At 45.8% G+C, this 18,136-nt stretch overlaps 1 protein-coding gene across 5 annotated transcripts in view; it reads right to left on the bottom strand.

Annotated features, from left to right (window-relative positions):
* RALGAPA2 (Ral GTPase activating protein catalytic subunit alpha 2) overlaps positions 1-18,136 on the bottom strand; it is a 398,803-nt gene that overhangs the window by 270,364 nt on the left and 110,303 nt on the right. For all 5 annotated transcript variants that reach the window (XM_088477338.1, XM_088477335.1, XM_088477337.1 and 2 more), the window contains one exon: positions 4,583-4,776. In XM_088477338.1, the coding sequence (XP_088333464.1) occupies positions 4,583-4,776 (194 nt within the window). The remainder of the gene's footprint in view (positions 1-4,582; positions 4,777-18,136) is intronic.

Raw genomic sequence — 18,136 nt, 5'->3', positions numbered from 1 at the left:
ACTCAAGCTATTTTTGTTGTCCTTAGGTCCTTGTGAATCTCTCTCGTGTCTTTATACCTTTATTATGAATGCTTTTCATTCATCTAATCTACCCAGTCTTAAACAAAAATGGGTGGCGGAGGTTGGCCCAATGTGTGATGAATACTGGACTATGGTCCTTGGAGGTCCAAGAGAATCTACGGCAGCTATCAGATTTCAGCAAATTCAATTATTCATACTTCATAGAACCTATCTCATCCCTGTGTGCCTCCTTCAATTTGGGGGTCGGGCTGATATTTGCCCCAAATGCATGAGTTCCCAAAGTACCTTTTGGCACCTTTTTTGGGCTTGCCCGAAGGTACATAGTGTCTGGGATCAGGTGATTGGAGTGATTGCTTCATCAGATATACCTCAGTCTGTATTAACCCCGGTGGTTTGTACTTTTGGTACCTTAGCTGAGGATGTTTTTGACAGGCACAATACATTCTTAATCTTTGCACCTTGGCCAATGTCTGTATTGCTTCTACAGGTCCTGAGTTTTAAATGTGGGTTGCTCTAGTAAATAAAACAATATCCCATGAAAAACATTTATATATTACTCGTAAAGCTGAATCCAAGTACGACAGTATTTGGCAGAGATGGCTACAATCTAAACACGCCACAAAGCCATTGAATCAGCCCGAGCTGCCTGGAGTATAGCTTACAGGTTTGTATATGGATTTGGAGTTATATTACAACTGATATTCATCTACTGTAGTTATATATGCCGTTTTACCGCATTTGGTAAATGTTAGATAATACATTCTTATGGTCTGCTGTTTATGTCTTTATGTTTTATTATTGGGAAATGTTTTATATACTCTGTACAAGATGATATTTTTCTCAGTCTGCACCAAAGTTACTTATGTTTTGTATGTTTGTTTTTATAGTATAAGATATCTAGTACCATTGTATGTGTTCTGCAAATGACATGGTAAACTTGATATGTATTTATTAGTATGATGGCTACATTCTATGGGCCTGATTCAGACCTGCTCGCTAGGTGCGGCCGCTCGCTCCCAGCGTATGGAAATTCAGCTAAGTGACGTCAAGGCAGGCGATCGCACGGCAAGGCATAAGCACGCCCACTATGTCTTGGCGAGCGATCACTTTATGTTTATAGACGCCCACCAGCCTGTCTTTATCCCCCCACTTGCAAACGTCATCTCCGTGAACTATAAACAACCATCGGTACATCGGGTCTGACCACAGCGCTTGTGGTTGACTGTACCCTACCGCAAGCACTGCGAGCACTTCAGTGTATAATCCAGCCAGGTGATGTGTACTATGACGCTGCCTGTTAATTATGCACGCCTCTGAAACAGCATTGAAACACTCAGGCAGGCCTGCGTCCGCAACTACACACCCCTGTTACTACTGCCCTGCCCCTGTTACCACCCACAAACGGCCTCTCCTGTCGCTCATTCCACTGGGCTGTCTTTGCAGGGCGAGCGAGCGCTTCCAGATCGCTCGTACTAGTTTGCGCAGGCACACTGCGAACTATACGCATGTGCAAATTTGCTAACACCGCCAGCAACGAGCGATCACTTGCTAGCGAGCAGGTCTGAATCAGGTCCTATGTTTGAATTGCAAGATGCTTTGTATATAATCTTATCTTGAATGTTTTGGACGGTCTAAATTACCTTTTCAGACAATCGCTTTGCTCGGATCACAACTGAGATTGCAATAGTGATTACACACGCAGTCTCACTGTGATAGTATGCTAATCCATTGCGATCGATATGCCGTCACAGCACTACGTAAGAACACCCACTTTACCTTAGCAAGACTGCGAAACCATTGGTAACATCGTGTACCATCGCAGCCTCACGCACACTTGCACAAGCTCTTACCTTACACAGGAGTTGCTAACCTCATCCCACGCACTGAGCACTCGAGCTGCGTATGGCATCGCAGTGGATAATTTATGCACGCCCCTGTAACAGCGTTTGAATGCACTGGCATGCCTGCGTTTCACTGACCACCCCCCGTCACCTCCCACAAACTGCAATTCCTGTCAATTACTCTGCGATGGGTCTGCGTAGTCACGACGGAGGTCACAGGCTGGGATCACTATCGCGACCATCAGCCGGACAGCTGAGTAAGCCTCAGCTTACTCAGACTGACTGACTTGCGAGCCCAGAAGACTGCTTATGTCTACGCAGCCTCTGGGCTGGCCACTCCCGGAAAATGGTTCGGACACGCCCCGTTTCCTGGAACGCCGGCCACCCACGTACCACCCCTTAAATGCCTCTGCCTGTCAATCAGGCAGAGGCATTAATGGGCTTGTGTGCGATTGGGCAGAACTCATTCTGCACACTCGCAGAATGGGTCCTGCGCAGATTCACGATAATCGTGAATCTGCGTTCAGCGGTGTACTGCTGAATCAAGCCCTAAATCCTCTTGTTTAAGAAGCATATACATGGATCAGTAGCTGACAGAAAGTGCAGGTTTCTTTGTTGCCATTTTCTATGGTAACTGCAGGTAAGTTAGCAATTACGCTCCTCAGACAGCTCTGCCAACCATTTGCCCACTGCCTTGGTGTGGCTTTACCCTTGCATTGCTAACTAGATCCTCCACAGAGAGAGAGGAAGGCAAGAAGGAAGGCAGGCAGAAAGGAGGGAACCTGCAAGACAGCCCAAAGAGCCCAGTAAATGTGAAGGAAATAAACACAGTCACTTCCTATACCTAGAACCTCACAGCAGACAGGGTACGTAAAGAAAGTGTTGGAACTGCAAAAATGGCTGCTGCTTCTACACTCAGTGTGAGGGGGGCGCAAGGGAGTAATTGCATATGGAGGGAGGTAACATTTCCTCCCAAGACTCCATACTGTTCCTAAGTGGGATCTTACGGGCAGTAGAAAGCCCCATCTGGCCCAGCCACTACGGCCCTGGGTTTCGTACCCCTAATGGACACAGAAATCCAGTACTGGAACCCACTGCAGTTCAGACAAGAAAAAAAACATGAATGAGTGGTGTGTGTAGTGGTTCAGCGGGTGCTGGCACACAGTCACCCCTCCCTCTTGCATGCTGCAGCTGACGGCTGTGGGAGCTTCTCTGCAGTAATCTTTTATACTGCCTGGGGTCTAGAGCTTAGATAAAGTAAAAAAATAAATAAATCCAACAGCACCTAAGAAAGCCCCACACTATGGCACAGTTTTAACTAAAATGAAATTACCAACAGGGGAAGAGTATAGAGAGCGGGGAACTAGACAATGTGAGTGTCTGCTCTCCATAATCCAATGTTCCCAGTGTCCCTGAATAGATAAGAAATGCATCTATATGAAACAGCCAAGGAGGTAACTTGATAGATATAGGGGGGTATTTAATATTGGAGCGAAAAGTCCGTGCTGGACCTTTTGTTCCACATCGGAGGTTTTACGGGGATAAAGTATCGGCCGTGCACCCGCTTTATCCCCGTATTCAATTTGAAAGCTGCAAAAACGGGACCTGGCGGAATGGTAAGTATCGGAAAAAATTGGTGAATTTTCGTTAAAGCATCCAGGGACCCCCCTAATGATGTCCTGATATGGGGGATCATTATGGGTACCCCCGTTTTGGCCTGCGGAAGGCAAGTATGGTTTTTAAATAGTTGCGACAGGTGTTTTTTTCCGACAGGGAAGAAGGGGTGAAGAAGAGCACTTAACTTTTTATTTACTAAAAAAAAACCTAGGTGCGTCAAATTTGGGGTACATGAAAATGGGTGCAAGCATATTTTTAAGTCCCTAATGTGCATTTTTAAAATTCTTCTGCAGCTACTACCCGCAATGAAGAAAACACCTGCTGCATACTTGGGAACCCCCCCTGAATTAATTTTATTAGTTTCAAACTTGTTCCCCATATTTTTTTCACCCCAAATTTAAACTTTATTTTTTGGGGTATCCAGTTTATTTTTTTTTCACTTTTTTTGACACAGATCTTTTTTAGGGGACTCTCCCAGGGGTGCAGGCCATTTTTTTTAAGCCTGCACCCCTAAAACCCAATTCTGCACTTTTTTTCGCCACCTATTCAGTGGTGAAAAGTTATCCCTGGTTTTTTTTTAAAGGCTTTTCGCACCAGTGAACAGTCTTTGAAACTGAATACGGGGATAATGGAAATAGGCGAAAATTACGTCATCACGGCCTTTTCACTTCAAATTGAATATGGCCCTTAATGTGTAACAGATCTATACTACAGTATTCTGAATTCCTTGTAGCCAAGGAAGTTACTAGCTAACAGGAAGACTCAGGGGTTTTTAACTATTTCACAATTTCTGTTAGAGTTCAGTAGAAAATATTTTTCAAATAAATCAACACACGGCCAGTACTTCATCACTTTTCAATTGAACAGTGCCTCTTGTGGCCAATTATCAGAATGATGCTAGAATTTCCTTACTGCCCTATAACTTAGCATATGGTTAGCGACTCTACAGATGGAAACAATCAAAACTTTATTGCTGATTAGTTGCTATGGGTTACAGCATATTTGTATCATGCTAGAAGTCAAGGTTTGAACATAGAAACATACAATATAAATAACAAAGGAACATGATCGCTGCACAAATAGTACAGTAGAAGTAGTCATACCTTTGCCAGCTTGTACCACAGCTCGTAGAGGTAGCCAAAAACCTTGGCATGGATTTTGGTGGACTGGATATTGTTCACATCCCCCAGTATTCCCAAAATTCTCCTCCACAAAACAGCTGCCGAGTCTGGGTGCCAGCCAGACAGATTGCCTCCAGCTATAATGCTGCAGTCCCCAGCAAGGTACTCGCTGCTGTCTGGAAGAAAAGTGAAGAGTGAAAGTGATCTGTAACAGGGGTATAGTATAACTCCCGCAAACCTTTCCCAAATACCCTACGGAACAAGTACTCTATAAATCTTTCTGTTTTTATAGCTCATTTTCACACAGCATATAAATACTTATTCAAGACAAAACAAAAAGGTTTCCTATTACAATTGAGCAAATCTATGTACGCTAATCCCAGGGTTCTGCAGGCTAAACTATTGTGCAGAATGCCAGTTAGGGAAGAAAACAAATATTCAGAATAGATCTGCGTGAGACAGAACAGGGCATTTCAATAGAATATTCACTTCTAACCTCACCACAGCTAAGGATTCGTTGGCCAAATGGCTAATATCTCCCCCCAGACACTTATGGTGAAGGAATCAAATAAAATGACAAATTTCAGCAGTAACACTTCCAAGCAAGTCCTTGCAGTATATTTAGTAAAGGACACATCCAATGTGCAGTGGTTTGAATACAAATGGTAAAATTGGATGAGAAACAAGAGGTTTTCCCTCTACCACTGTGTAAAGGCCCAGCCTACACAACTCTCCAGTGGGTACCAAGGTAATGAAAATATAATTCACGCACTTGTGGCATGGACAAGAGTACATAATATTGCCCCCATTAGAATATAGATAAATAGTATTGTCTTCAATACAATTGTAGTGGCTAGTTAAAAGCTGTAATATTTGCCCTTGTTTGGCGGTTTATCCTACAAAACATCACACTGTTTACAAACCGCACATCAAGCACCAAAAAACATGGTGTTTGCCAAAATTGCTACTCAGCAAATCTATTTCCCCTTATGTGTTACTCCCACATTTTGCTTGATTTAACTTGTTATAGTTTTCTTAAGCTGGGTGTACACCATATCATCCCAAAGTGGATCGGAATGATATATCGTACACATCGCATAGTGTGTACCGCCTGATCAGTCATTCATTGAATCGTCCGATCTAATGTGCTCTACAGCAGATGAGACAATGCAATGAATGATGCGGTACAGTTACATGCAGCATGTAACAATACACTGCTCCCATGTACGGCAGATCGGGCAGTGTGAATTCACATATGCACCACCCACCTTGACAACATTATATATAATAACACAATGAAGCAAAGGACCTTGTGCAATTTGTTACTACAATTTTAACTCTTTATATGACAAGCATTGAAAATGCCAAGAGAAAAAATTTCTTAGGTCAGTGGTTCCCAAACTCTGTTCTGTGGCATCCTGGTGTGCCACAGAGCATTTACAGGGGTGCCACGGGTTGGTGGTCGAATAACAAATCAAATTATTTATGGTCAGTGATAGGCAAAGTCAACGCTGGACAATCGCAACTCTGTCCAATGTACTTAAATGTACTTTATTTAATAGATTTTGTTGAATTTGTCAGAGAGAAATTTTTGGCCCAGGGGTGCCGTGAAAAATATGCTGATACTCTAGGGTGCAGTGATTCCAGAAAGTTTGGGAACCACTGGCTTAGGTACTTCTTTTGAATAAATAAGATTTCCTGCATGATGTAACTTCAGAAACAGCTGACTGCTATAATAGCACACACTTACATGTAGCTTGAGAAGAACACTGACACAGAATGGCTAAAACTGTAAAAACTACTGCATAAATGTTATATGAAATTCATGTCACTTGAAAGTCATAAAAAATATATATATAATATATAAATAATATGAGATATGGTAAGAACTTACCCTTGTTATCTCTATTTCTACGAAGTCCATAGGGTTCCACAGGATACCTTGGGGTATAGGTGTGACGTCAGTCGCAGGGCACCAAAGAGTTAAGCTTTCAGCCTCCCAGGATGCACTAGGTCCCCCTCCTATACCCCGCCCCCGGGCCAAGGCACCTCAGTTAGTTACCAAGCCATAGGCCGGAGGAGGAGAAGGAAGAGAGAGAACAAAGATCTGGACACATACAAGAATCACATTCTCACCAGAGGGAGACGGAAAACCGGTGACCAGAGCAAAGCCCATCTGCAGCACAGGTGCGACAGGGCGGGAGTCCTATGGAACCCTATGGACTTCGTAGAAATAGAGATAACAAGGGTAAGTTCTTACCATATCTCATATTTTCTACTTCAGGGTCCATAGGGTATCCACAGGATACCTTGGGGATGTCCCAAAGCAGTATCCTTTAAGGGTGGGGACGCTCCTGTGCAGAAAGGAGAATCCGCCGCCCGAAGGAAGCATCCTGAGAGGCGAAGGTGTCAAACCTGTAATACCTCACGAAGGTATGGACAGAAGACCACGTAGCAGACTTGCAGATCTGAACTGCCGAGGCACCACGTCGAGCTGCCCACGAAGGACCCACAGACCTAGTGGAATGAGCCTTCAGAGAAGGAGGGACTGGTAGGCCTTCATGAAGATAAGCTTCAGAAATAGCCATACGGATCCAGGCTGCCAAAGTTTGCTTTGAAGCAGGCCAACCCTTTTTACGGAAGCCATAGAGGACAAACAAAGCGTCCGACTTCCAAAACGAAGAAGTGCGGTCAACATAAGTCCTTAAGGCCCGCACAACATCCAAAGAGGCCTCACCCACGGAAAGACCCGGTGAGTTAAAGGCCGGAACAACTATTTCCTCGTTAACATGAAACTGGGAAACAACTTTGGGAAGAAACTCGGGCCGAGTGCGGAGCACTGCCCTGTTCCCATGAAAAACCAAGAAAGGGGGTCTCAAGAAAGAGCCCCTAACTCAGAAACACGTCTGGCCGAAGCAATGGCCAGAAGGAAAACAGTCTTAGCTGTTAGCCATTTAATATCCACTGAGCCCAGTGGTTCAAACGGCGGTCCTTGGAGAGCCCTCAGGACCACAGCCAAATCCCAAGGCGCCACAGGTGGAACAAAGGGCGGTTGAATACGGAGAACACCTTGCATAAAGGTGCGCACATCCGGGATTGTAGCAATCCTACGGTGAAACCAGACAGATAGGGCCGAAACCTGTACCTTCAAAGAAGCAAGGCGAAGCCCATGATCTAGTCCCGCTTGCAGGAAGGCGAGAATCCGAGACAGACGAAACTCCCGCGGTGCATAACCTCTCGGTCGACACCACTGGAAGAACGTATGCCACACGCGATGGTATATCCTCGCGGAAGACGGTTTCCGAGCTCGTAACATGGTACGCACCACAGAGCTGGAAAACCCCCGGGACCTCAGCATGGCCGTCTCAACAGCCACGCAGTCAAAGACAGCAGAGTCAGGTCCGGGTGAAGGCAAGGACCCTGAGACAGAAGGTCCGGTTGTAGCGGCAACCGCAGAGGACTGTCCACGGACAGACCCTGAAGGTCTGAGAACCAGTGCCGTCTGGGCCACGCGGGAGCTATCAACAGGAGCGTCCCTCCTTCCTGTTTGAATTTCCGGATTACCCGTGGAAGAAGGGAGACCGGAGGGGACAGGTATGCGAACCGGAACGTCCACCGGACGGACAGAGCATCCACCAGAGACGCCCCTTCGTCTCTTGTGCGAGACCCGTACACCGGCAACTTGTTGTTGTGCCGGGACGCCATGAGGTCGATTTCTGGAAGACCCCACCTGTCCACCAGTAGTTGAAAAACGTCCGGGTGCAGGGACCATTCCCCTGGATGAACGTCCTGGCGACTTAGAAAGTCCGCCTCCCAATTTAGCACTCCCGGGATGAAGACCGCTGATATGGCCGGAAGATTGCGCTCCGCCCAAACCAGGATCCGAGAGACCTCTACGAGTGCCGCCCGACTGCGAGTTCCTCCTTGCCTGTTTATGTAGGCCACGGTGGTAGCGTTGTCCGACTGGACCTGCACCGGGTGACCCTGGAGAAACCGCTGTGCCTGCAGGAGAGCACTGAAGACCGCACGGAGTTCCAAGATATTTATTGGAAGCTCCGCTTCTGTCGGCGTCCACCTGCCCTGGAACAAATGTGGACCCGAAACTGCTCCCCAGCCCCGAAGACTGGCGTCCGTTGTCAACAGGACCCAATTTGGAACCCAGAACGGACGTCCCTTGTTGAGGTGGGTCGTCTTTAACCACCACGCAAGGGACAGGCGAACCTCCGGGGTGAGCACAATCGTCTGGAACTTCAGAGACTGAGGCAGCCCGTTCCACTTGGACAGGATCAGGTGCTGCAGAGGTCTGGAGTGAAACTGGGCGTATTCCACCATGTCGAACACCGACACCATGGAGCCCAGTAACCTCATCGCCGAGTGTAAGGACACCCGGCGGCTGTGCAGACAACTGCGCACCCTTGACTGTAAAGCAGAGATCTTGTCCTCCGTCACGAAGATCCTTTGCTGTCCCGAGTCCAATAAGGCTCCAAGATGCAGAATCCTCCGAGACGGGATTAGAGTGGACTTCTGCCAGTTGATTAGCCAGCCGTGCCGTTGCAGCAGTGCAATGGTCAGGTCCAAGTGGTGTAACAGGAGCTCTGGAGATCCTGCCACCAATAACAGGTCGTCCAACATGCGGACTCCTTGCAGCCGCAGAGAAGCCGCCATGACCGCCATCACCTTGGTGAAAACACGTGGTGCTGTCGCCAGGCCAAAAGGTAACGCCCGAAACTGGAAGTGGTCGCTGCGGATTGCAAACCGAAGGAACTCTTGATGGCGCAAAAGAAAAGGGACATGCAGGTAAGCGTCCTGTATGTCCAATGACACCATGTAGTCCCCAGGTTCCAGCGCCAGAATGATGGACCGTAGGGTCTCCATCCGAAACTTCGGGACCCGCAAAGACTTGTTGAGTGCTTTGAGGTTGAGAATCGGACGATATGACCCATTGGGTTTCTGTACCAAAAATAGATTTGAATAGAAACCCTGGCCCCTCTGGGAGAATGGAACAGGCACTATAACTCCAGCCTGGAGCATAGTGTGCAATACCTTCAGCAGCTCCGTAGCCTTGTTCCGGTCTGATGGTAGACCCGTGGTGAAGAATCGAGCCGGGGGTCTGTGCCGGAAGGAGAGGGCGTACCTGTGGGAGATCACCTCCAGAACCCAAGTGTCTGTCGTAGTGAACGACCAACACCGGGAGAACTGCAGCAGGCGGCCTCCCACCCTGGGATCCCCCAAAGGGAGGCCCGGACCGTCAGGCCGCAGGCTTGTCATCTGGCTTGGGGGCCGGACGTCTGGTACTCCATGCCTATTTCCGGGGCTTGACCGATTTCTTAGGGCCAGCCTGTCGAGGAAACGACTGTGGTTTGGGCCTGCCCTGGGCCCTAGATGACCGAAAGGACGATGGTCCAGAACCAGAAGGAGCAGCGGCCGACGGGAGACAAGCAGATTTGGCTGCCGCCAGCGTGGCCACAATCTTGTCCAGATCCGGACCGAAGAGAACTTCTCCGGTAAACAGCAACGCTTCCAGACCTTTCTTGGAATCTGCGTCCGCCTTCCAGGATCGCAGCCACAAGGTGCGACGAGCAGCTACCGCTGCTGAAGAAATTCTAGACACCAGAGTACTAATGTCTAGAGCCGCCTCGTTGATGTAGGTGGCCGAATCACGGAGATTGCCAATCAACTCCGCCTGTTCGGCCGGACAGTCGGATTCAAAAGAAGCCTCTAATGAATCCGCCCAGCGCTCCATCGCTCTGGCAACCCAGCAAATGGCCATAGCCGGCCGTGCTGCCCCCCCTGCAAGGGAATAAGCGGACTTCAGGCAGATTTCTACCTTGCGGTCCGTAGCATCCTTAAGGGAGGACATGGATGGCATCGGCAGTGTGGCACTACGGACAAGACGGGTCACGTGAGAATCCACCTGTGGAGGGGATTCACACTTAGCAAAATAATGATCCGCGAACGGATAAGCAACCGCCAGGCGTCTCTGCGGCTGGTATCTTTTGCCAGGTTGTTTCCACGCCTCCTCTAAATGGTCCACCAACTGACCCGAAAGAGGAAAGACTGTGGCATCGCCCTTCACATCTTTGAAAAAGGCATACTTAGATTTAGCCGCTGGGGGAACTTCGTCCTCAATCACCAAGGCTGTGCGGACCGCCCGAATAAGTCCAGGAATATATACTTTGGACTTAGCATCAGCGTCCTTAGTATGGAGAGGTTCCTGATCGTAAGGATCCAAAATCTCCCCATCATCAGACGTCCCTTCGTCATCCTCATAAGGAGCGGACAGAGACGCCACCGGCCTTTTATGAGGCCGCATCACAGACTCCCCTTGCAACACATCCGACAAGTGCTGTACAGAACTCGTCAGGGAGTTAACGCACGCTGGCTCCTGAGAACCCGGGAGCGGGGAAATAGGGAGACTGTGGGGTACCACCAATTGTCGTGGGAACCCCTGCATGGGTGACGACACCACAGACTGCTGGGACAAACCCATCGGAGTAAACGCGGGCTGCGGAGCTAACTGGCCCACTAAAGCTGTTAACGCCTGAGCGAAACAAGCCCAGGGCGGCTCCTGTACCGGTGCTGTAACCGTAATAGGCCGCGCCATGGACAAACACTGCCGGCAAAGGCCCTCCGCGCTACCCTCCCCCTCCGCTAACGGTACTTTGCACGTGGTACACTGTAGCCGGAGGGGAAAATCACTTTCAGACATGATGGCACCACGTATGTGACCTCTCTCACCAATTAAGTATTAAATAGGCGAGAGACCACCCTGCAGCACCGCACTGCAAGGGCTTTAGCAGAAAGAACAGGGACAGTAATAAAGCTGACAGTTTTGAGAAGATAAAGTTACAGGCAGCAGCGCTAGCACAGTCACATACAATGCAGAGAAATAACAATTCCTGCACTAACAGCGCTGATCACTCAACTACACAGACACAGGGCCTGGTAGGACACAGCGCTGCATACACAGAACTGAGCCACAGCGGAGGAGAGGTATGCGGGGGGACCCAGACCACGATGCTTCCTTCCAGGCTTCCAGCAGCGTTCACCATGCGTTGCAGAGAAGATGGCCGCCGAGGAGCAGAGAGAAGCTGGCCTGGGGGAGGAGCGCTGACACAGGACCAGTCAGCACAGTGCAGAGAGGGCTGTGTGCAGCGGGGGAGGCGCCGGCTGTGAGACAGGGAAGGCGCGCTCCCCTGGCATCATTTAACCCCTGGGACGCCGCAGCGCTACCGCTCTGCTGCGGTCCGCTGTCCCAGGGGGTAGTGGAAAGCGCAGGTTCAGTACCTGGCTCCACGCTGCAGCCAGTCCCCAGGGAGCCCCCTGCCTGGGGACTTAGGACCATGTGACCAGCGGGGACCCACCGCGGGACCCCGCTGCTTACCTTTGTCCCCCTTGGATCCGGCCATGGTCCGGAACATCTGGGGTCACCGCTAGCTGTGACCCCAGATGCCCACCAGCATCCCCGGATCGGTACCGGCGTTCTGGTACCGGCGGGGGTGTAGGGAAGACAGCATGGACGTCAGGACTGACTGTCCATGCTGTACATCCAGATGTGCAGCCACAGCTGCACTGAAGAAAGCTTCAGGGGCTCTTCTAGCCCCCACTCCGACAGGTGCACCCGACGCCGGCCGGGCACCAAACTAAACTGAGGTGCCTTGGCCCGGGGGCGGGGTATAGGAGGGGGACCTAGTGCATCCTGGGAGGCTGAAAGCTTAACTCTTTGGTGCCCTGCGACTGACGTCACACCTATACCCCAAGGTATCCTGTGGATACCCTATGGACCCTGAAGTAGAAATATCTGTATTACAAAGTATACAGATATAAATTTAGAAGATAGATATACCCAGATTAGCCATAACATTAAAACCACCTGCCTATTGTGTAGGTCCTGTCAAACAAAGGGAAATGGAAAATTGGAAAAAACGTCGCACTGGCAATTTTAATTGAGGTATAAGTATATGTACCACTATTCCCAGAATATTTGTATCAAAATAAATATTTATAAAGTATCGGGTAGTGGTGGTAGTAGAGTTAAAATATATAAGCAGTTTGGAAAAAGAGAAAAAAAAAGAACTCTGTTTGGTGAGCACTCTAAACTTTTTGTAAATCTTATGTAGATTAAAACATAACTTTTAATATTTGATAATTAATAAATTTTAGATAGACACACTGTTGTACAAAACACTTAATAGGTATCAGAAAAACTGATGTTGGTCTAATACACACTAAATCCTAAATATCCTATACGGTTATTATCTAAATAAACATGTACAAAAAATATATATACAATAATTGTAAAATTCAAACACCCTCCTATATATCAAAAAGTAATATTCAATTAGAATCAAGCTTAAATAGCATAATTATACAAACATCATTTTATCCCTTGATGCATAACATAAAATATGTTCTTAGTTTAAATTTAGAAAAGTCCGGGCATAGGAGCTGCCAAACCTCATTGTACTTCTCCTCACTTGGACCAAAGTCCATCTATGAGGAGTGAGAGATTACTGGAAAGGCAGGTTGCCCTTGGAAACAACAGTATAACCGCAGTGTTACTCAAGTTTTCATTTCTGCTGTTAGGGGTCTTACTATAAAGAAATGGACCCCTAATGAGAGAACTACTTAACTAGAGATAGCCGTCGGTTAATAGAGGGATAGAGAAGTAACTATAAACATAGATTAAGTATAATCTACTTAATTTGATAAATACTGATATTTATCAAACAAAAGTTACTTGATTTTCTATCGTCTAATCATAGTATATGAATCCTAAACATTAACCACATTATAGCAGGCATACACATTAAGTATTGTCTGTAACAGAAGATTGCAATAAACTGTGTTTTTATGTAAACAAACCAAATATATGGCACTGAGACAAGTGTTTTGGCAGAAAATAACTAAAGTGGATATGAAAATACAAAGTAAAAATCTTTTAAATCAACCTGTAATAGAATCACATATATATTCTGCCTCAGTGAAACACAACTATAGCACTTTTATTGATAAATATAAGCAGTAAGCTCCATTCACATAAATTGTGTCCTTTTTATTGATATTTGGACACATCTAAGTTGTCACTATATGACAAGTAGTAAATCAGATGATTTCCGTACAGACACTTGGATCTGATATATCATATAGCAATAGAGCAAGCTTATCAGAAAGTGGAATGACTACAAATATTTGAATACATCCATGCTGTCACAATGTAAAGCATAGTTACGTAAATAATGTTCATGTGGATTATTATCTAGGATACAGCATAGTGTAAAAATCAGTTGTGTCAGAATGTAACCGCAAGTAACCTCTACTCTTTTATCCTACTTATATCTCAGGTTAAGCAGCATATAACTGTTAACACATGTTCTGCCTATTAGTGTAATTGTCACATTATTCTTTGTTTTAACAATAAACGTTTTAATAGATATAAACAGAAAGCTAGATTAGCATAAATTAAGCATTTGTCCTTTTTATAACAGCATTATATATTGATGTTTTAACACATCTAAATTGTACCAATATGACAAATGATAAATCAGATGATATCCGTATAGATAATTACATCTGATATAGCATAAAGCGCTACAGATAAACCTGTCAGAAGGTAAAGTGACTACACATAATTAAACAAATCGATACTGCCACAATATAGTAAATAGTTAGGCAAACAGTGTTCATATAGATGATAATATAGGATACATCATAGTGCAAAAAATCAACTTGTCAAAGTATGACCGCAAATAACCTCTATCATGATAACTATATCCCGTCGTCTAAACACTGATAGGAAAGATCTAGCGTGGTCATTTCTGTGTAAAAATAAAGATCATAAGGTGCAATATATGGCGAAATCCCTGGGGATAAAAAATCTGATGGAGGGGTGTGCCGTGTAATAGGTCCACGGACACCCGTCTACTGCCCTGCTGCCCCCATTAGAATTATGAGCCCCCTGAAAAAAAACTGATTCTGGGCCCCCATCACTGTAATCCTAATGCGCCTACCTGTGTCCATAGGTCTCCATTACAGTGTTACCCCCTCCCCTTCAGTGGCAATAGGTCCTTTACCGTCTGTATTATAGCATTACCACCCTCCATGTCCATATGTCCCCATGGTACTTGTGTACTTTACGGGCTCATTGCAGAGAGAACCCAATGAATGTTCTCGGGCTCAGTGGATCGCTACGCTCGCCACAAGGTTATATGCCCCCTCTGTGCCCACTTGGATGGTAGAGAATGACGCTGGACACTGGGAATTGCGCTGGACACTGGCTGATGACATTAGGGTCCTCTCCGTGAAGGGGATTTAGACATTACCATGATTGATAATAATGAGTGTAGGACACTTGTGTACTTTACGGACTCATTGCAGAGAGAACCCAAGTACCGTCCCCATTATGGCATTACCCCCCACCTTTCCAGTGGCAATAGGTCCTTTTTTCTTAAAAAAAATATTTAATTTTTTCTGCCTATTTTTGAAGAAAAAGATGGATGGGATAGGAGCAATACCTCACCACCACCATCCCCACTGGATCTTCAGTTGCCCTCTTTGCACTTTTGTATTTGGTGATGCACTCCAGGATACCTATGGCAAGACATTATGAGGTGCAAAACGGACATTTGATATCACAGGCCGCTATATCACAGCCTGTGGGGCGGCCCAGCAGGAGGAAATCGGTTCTTCACATGTGCATCACTGATTTCCTATTTAAAATGAAGAGGGATGGAGGAGGGCAGTTCACGTGGGTGGTGTTAAGTGCTTAATAAAAAAAACCTCCGACCTGCCTCTATGGCCGGCCCTGACCTTTAAGTTTTAAAATTGATATGATTAGCATTATTTTCATTTATTAAGAATGAAAAAATGTTTGGAAAAAAAAGAACTCTGTTTGGTGAGCACTCTAAACTTTTTGTAAATCTTATGTAGATTAAAACATAACTTTTAATATTTGATAATTAATAAATTATATTGTGTAGGTCCCCCTCGTGCCACCACAATAGCTTTGACCCGTTGAGGCATGAACTTTACAAGAACTCTGAAAGTATCCTGTGGTATCTGGCACCTAGAAGTTAGCAGCAGGTCCTTTAAGTCCTGTAAGGTTTGAGGTGGGGCCTCCATGGCTCAGACTTGTTTTTCCAGCACATCCCACAGATGCTCGATTGGATTGAGATCTCGGGAATTTGGTGGCCAAGCCAACAAGTTGAACACTGTCATGTTCCTCAAACCATTCTTGAACAATTTTTGCAGTGTGGCAGGTGCATTATCCTGATAAGAGAGCAATGCCATCAGAGTATACAGTTGCCATGAAGGGGTATACTTGGTATGCAACAATGTTTAGGTAGGTGGTATGGTTCAAAGTAAAATCCACATGAATGCCAGGACCAAAGGATTCCCAGCAGAACATTGCCCACAGCATCACACTGCAGGCTTGCCTTCTTCCCATAGCTTCCTGGTGCCATCTATTCTCCAGGTAAACGATGCAAACACGCACAGCCTTTCAGATTGAGTAAAAGAATACAATATTCATCAGACCAAGCCACATTTCTTCCATTGCTCCATGATTCAGTTCTGATGCTCACGTGCCCATTGTAGGCACTTCCGGCATGGAACAGTGGTCAGCATGGGCACTTCTGAATGGTCTACGGCTACGCAGCAAGCTGCGTTGTACTGTGTTCTGACATTCTTTCATAACCAGCATTAACTTTTCTAGCAGTTTGTGCTACTGTAGCTCTTCTGTGGGATAGGACCAGACAGGCTAGCCTTCATTCCCTACAGGTCATCAATGATACTTGGGCGCCCAAGACCGTGTCACCAGTTGTCCTACTATGGACCACTTTTGGTGGGTACTAAAGACTACTTCCTGAGAACACCCCACAAGACCTGCTGTTTTGGAGATACTCTGACCCAGTCACCTAGCCATTACAATTTGGCACTTGTCGAAGGAGAGAGCGCTCCACCTTTTGCCACGTCATCACAATGCCAACGCAATTATGGGCCAAAGTCCCACTGTATATTGCCAGATTCAGGTGGCGTGATGATGCAGCAAGAGGTGGGGACAACAAAGTGCTCTGCTGCAGCACAGTAGATAATTGGGCCATGAGTGATTTCATCAAGGACCCAAACAATGTAAAATAATAGGAGGAGTTGCAGTGGAGAGACCCCCACAACTTAAGAAATTTACATGACTTTTTATTATTATCAACCTTTACTTATATGGCGCAACAAGCGGTCTGCAGTGCCTTACATAGTGCACAAAACGAATAAGAGCACATAAAACAAAAAAAAAAAAATATGCAAAACAATGCATAACATGGGACACAAATTGCATAGCCATTCTTGGCAGTGACGAGAAGATGATGGTATAAGTGAGGGAGGGAAAAACACAAAGGAAAGGGCTCTGCTTTTGAGAGCTTACAATCTAATGGGGAAGTGGAGATCTAGACAGTGGCGACACAGAGGAGAGAGACAGTGAGCGAGGAGGATAGATCCATGGTTAGGATGAGAGCTGGAAAGCTTTAATAAAGAAGTCGGTTTTGAGAGCCCGTTTAAAGCTTTGGAGTGAGGTGGAGAGCCTGATAGAGAGAGGGAGAGTTCCAGAAGTAGGGACTGCACAGGCATAATCTACAGACGCAGGAAGTGGGATGAGAATATAAGATGAGGCAGCAGTTATTGGAAGGAAGTTGGCAACCGGGAGTGTGGAGGAAGATGAGGACAGAGGATTGGGTGAGGGTTTTTTAGGTTGTTTTTACTTAAATTTCAAAGTAAAATGTTTGTCTAGATTCCAGACCATATATTAATTTTTATCCAACTTATATTTCTTTATCTATAAAATAATAACCTACTTCAAGAGCTAATCTGAAGTTTTTTTTCTCCCTTATATGTATAACCTTCACTAATTTTACCATAAAAGTGCAGATGATGAGCACCATGTGTTATCTGCAGCAAAGTGCATCCAGTATATTAAGATAAAATAACCTTCTCCCCAGTGGCACTAATCACCTGTGGGAAGTCCTGGGAATTCTTGTGGTTGGTCCCCGAGCAGTGACATTAATTTAAAGAAAAAAAAAAGTCAGACAATAGGGGACGGATCATCTCCCTAACCCTGGCACCTAGAGAGATGGGGCACCCTAGTTTTAAAGTGCCCCAGTAAAAAGGCACAATGTCAGTCTATGGGGGGGAGGCTTATACCCCATAGAATCTTGCTGGTTGCAATTTTGGAATGGTGAACTAATGCCACTGCGGAACCAGAAAGTATTTGTGGTGTTTATGCAAAACATTTAATTTGGTTCACTTTATTGAAATTTCATCCAAAAATGCAAACGCACACTTTTTTGGCATTTTCACTTAAATTTTATTTGATGTGTTAGATTAAGCAAAAAGACTAATGCTATTTTCTGGAAATACAAAATCTTCTGAAAAAAACAATATATAATTCGGATGGATACTGGATAAAAAAAAGAATTGATATTTATGTTGGAATGTTAAGAGGGGTGTGAAAACCCTTAGCTTCTGCCCCATTCATACTAAATGTAA

The sequence above is a fragment of the Taudactylus pleione genome, unplaced genomic scaffold, assembly GCF_031769625.1.
Source record: "Taudactylus pleione unplaced genomic scaffold, aTauple2 ptg000201l, whole genome shotgun sequence".
Lineage (NCBI taxonomy): Eukaryota > Metazoa > Chordata > Amphibia > Anura > Myobatrachidae > Taudactylus > Taudactylus pleione.
This window is presented reverse-complemented; position numbering and strand designations above follow the sequence as displayed.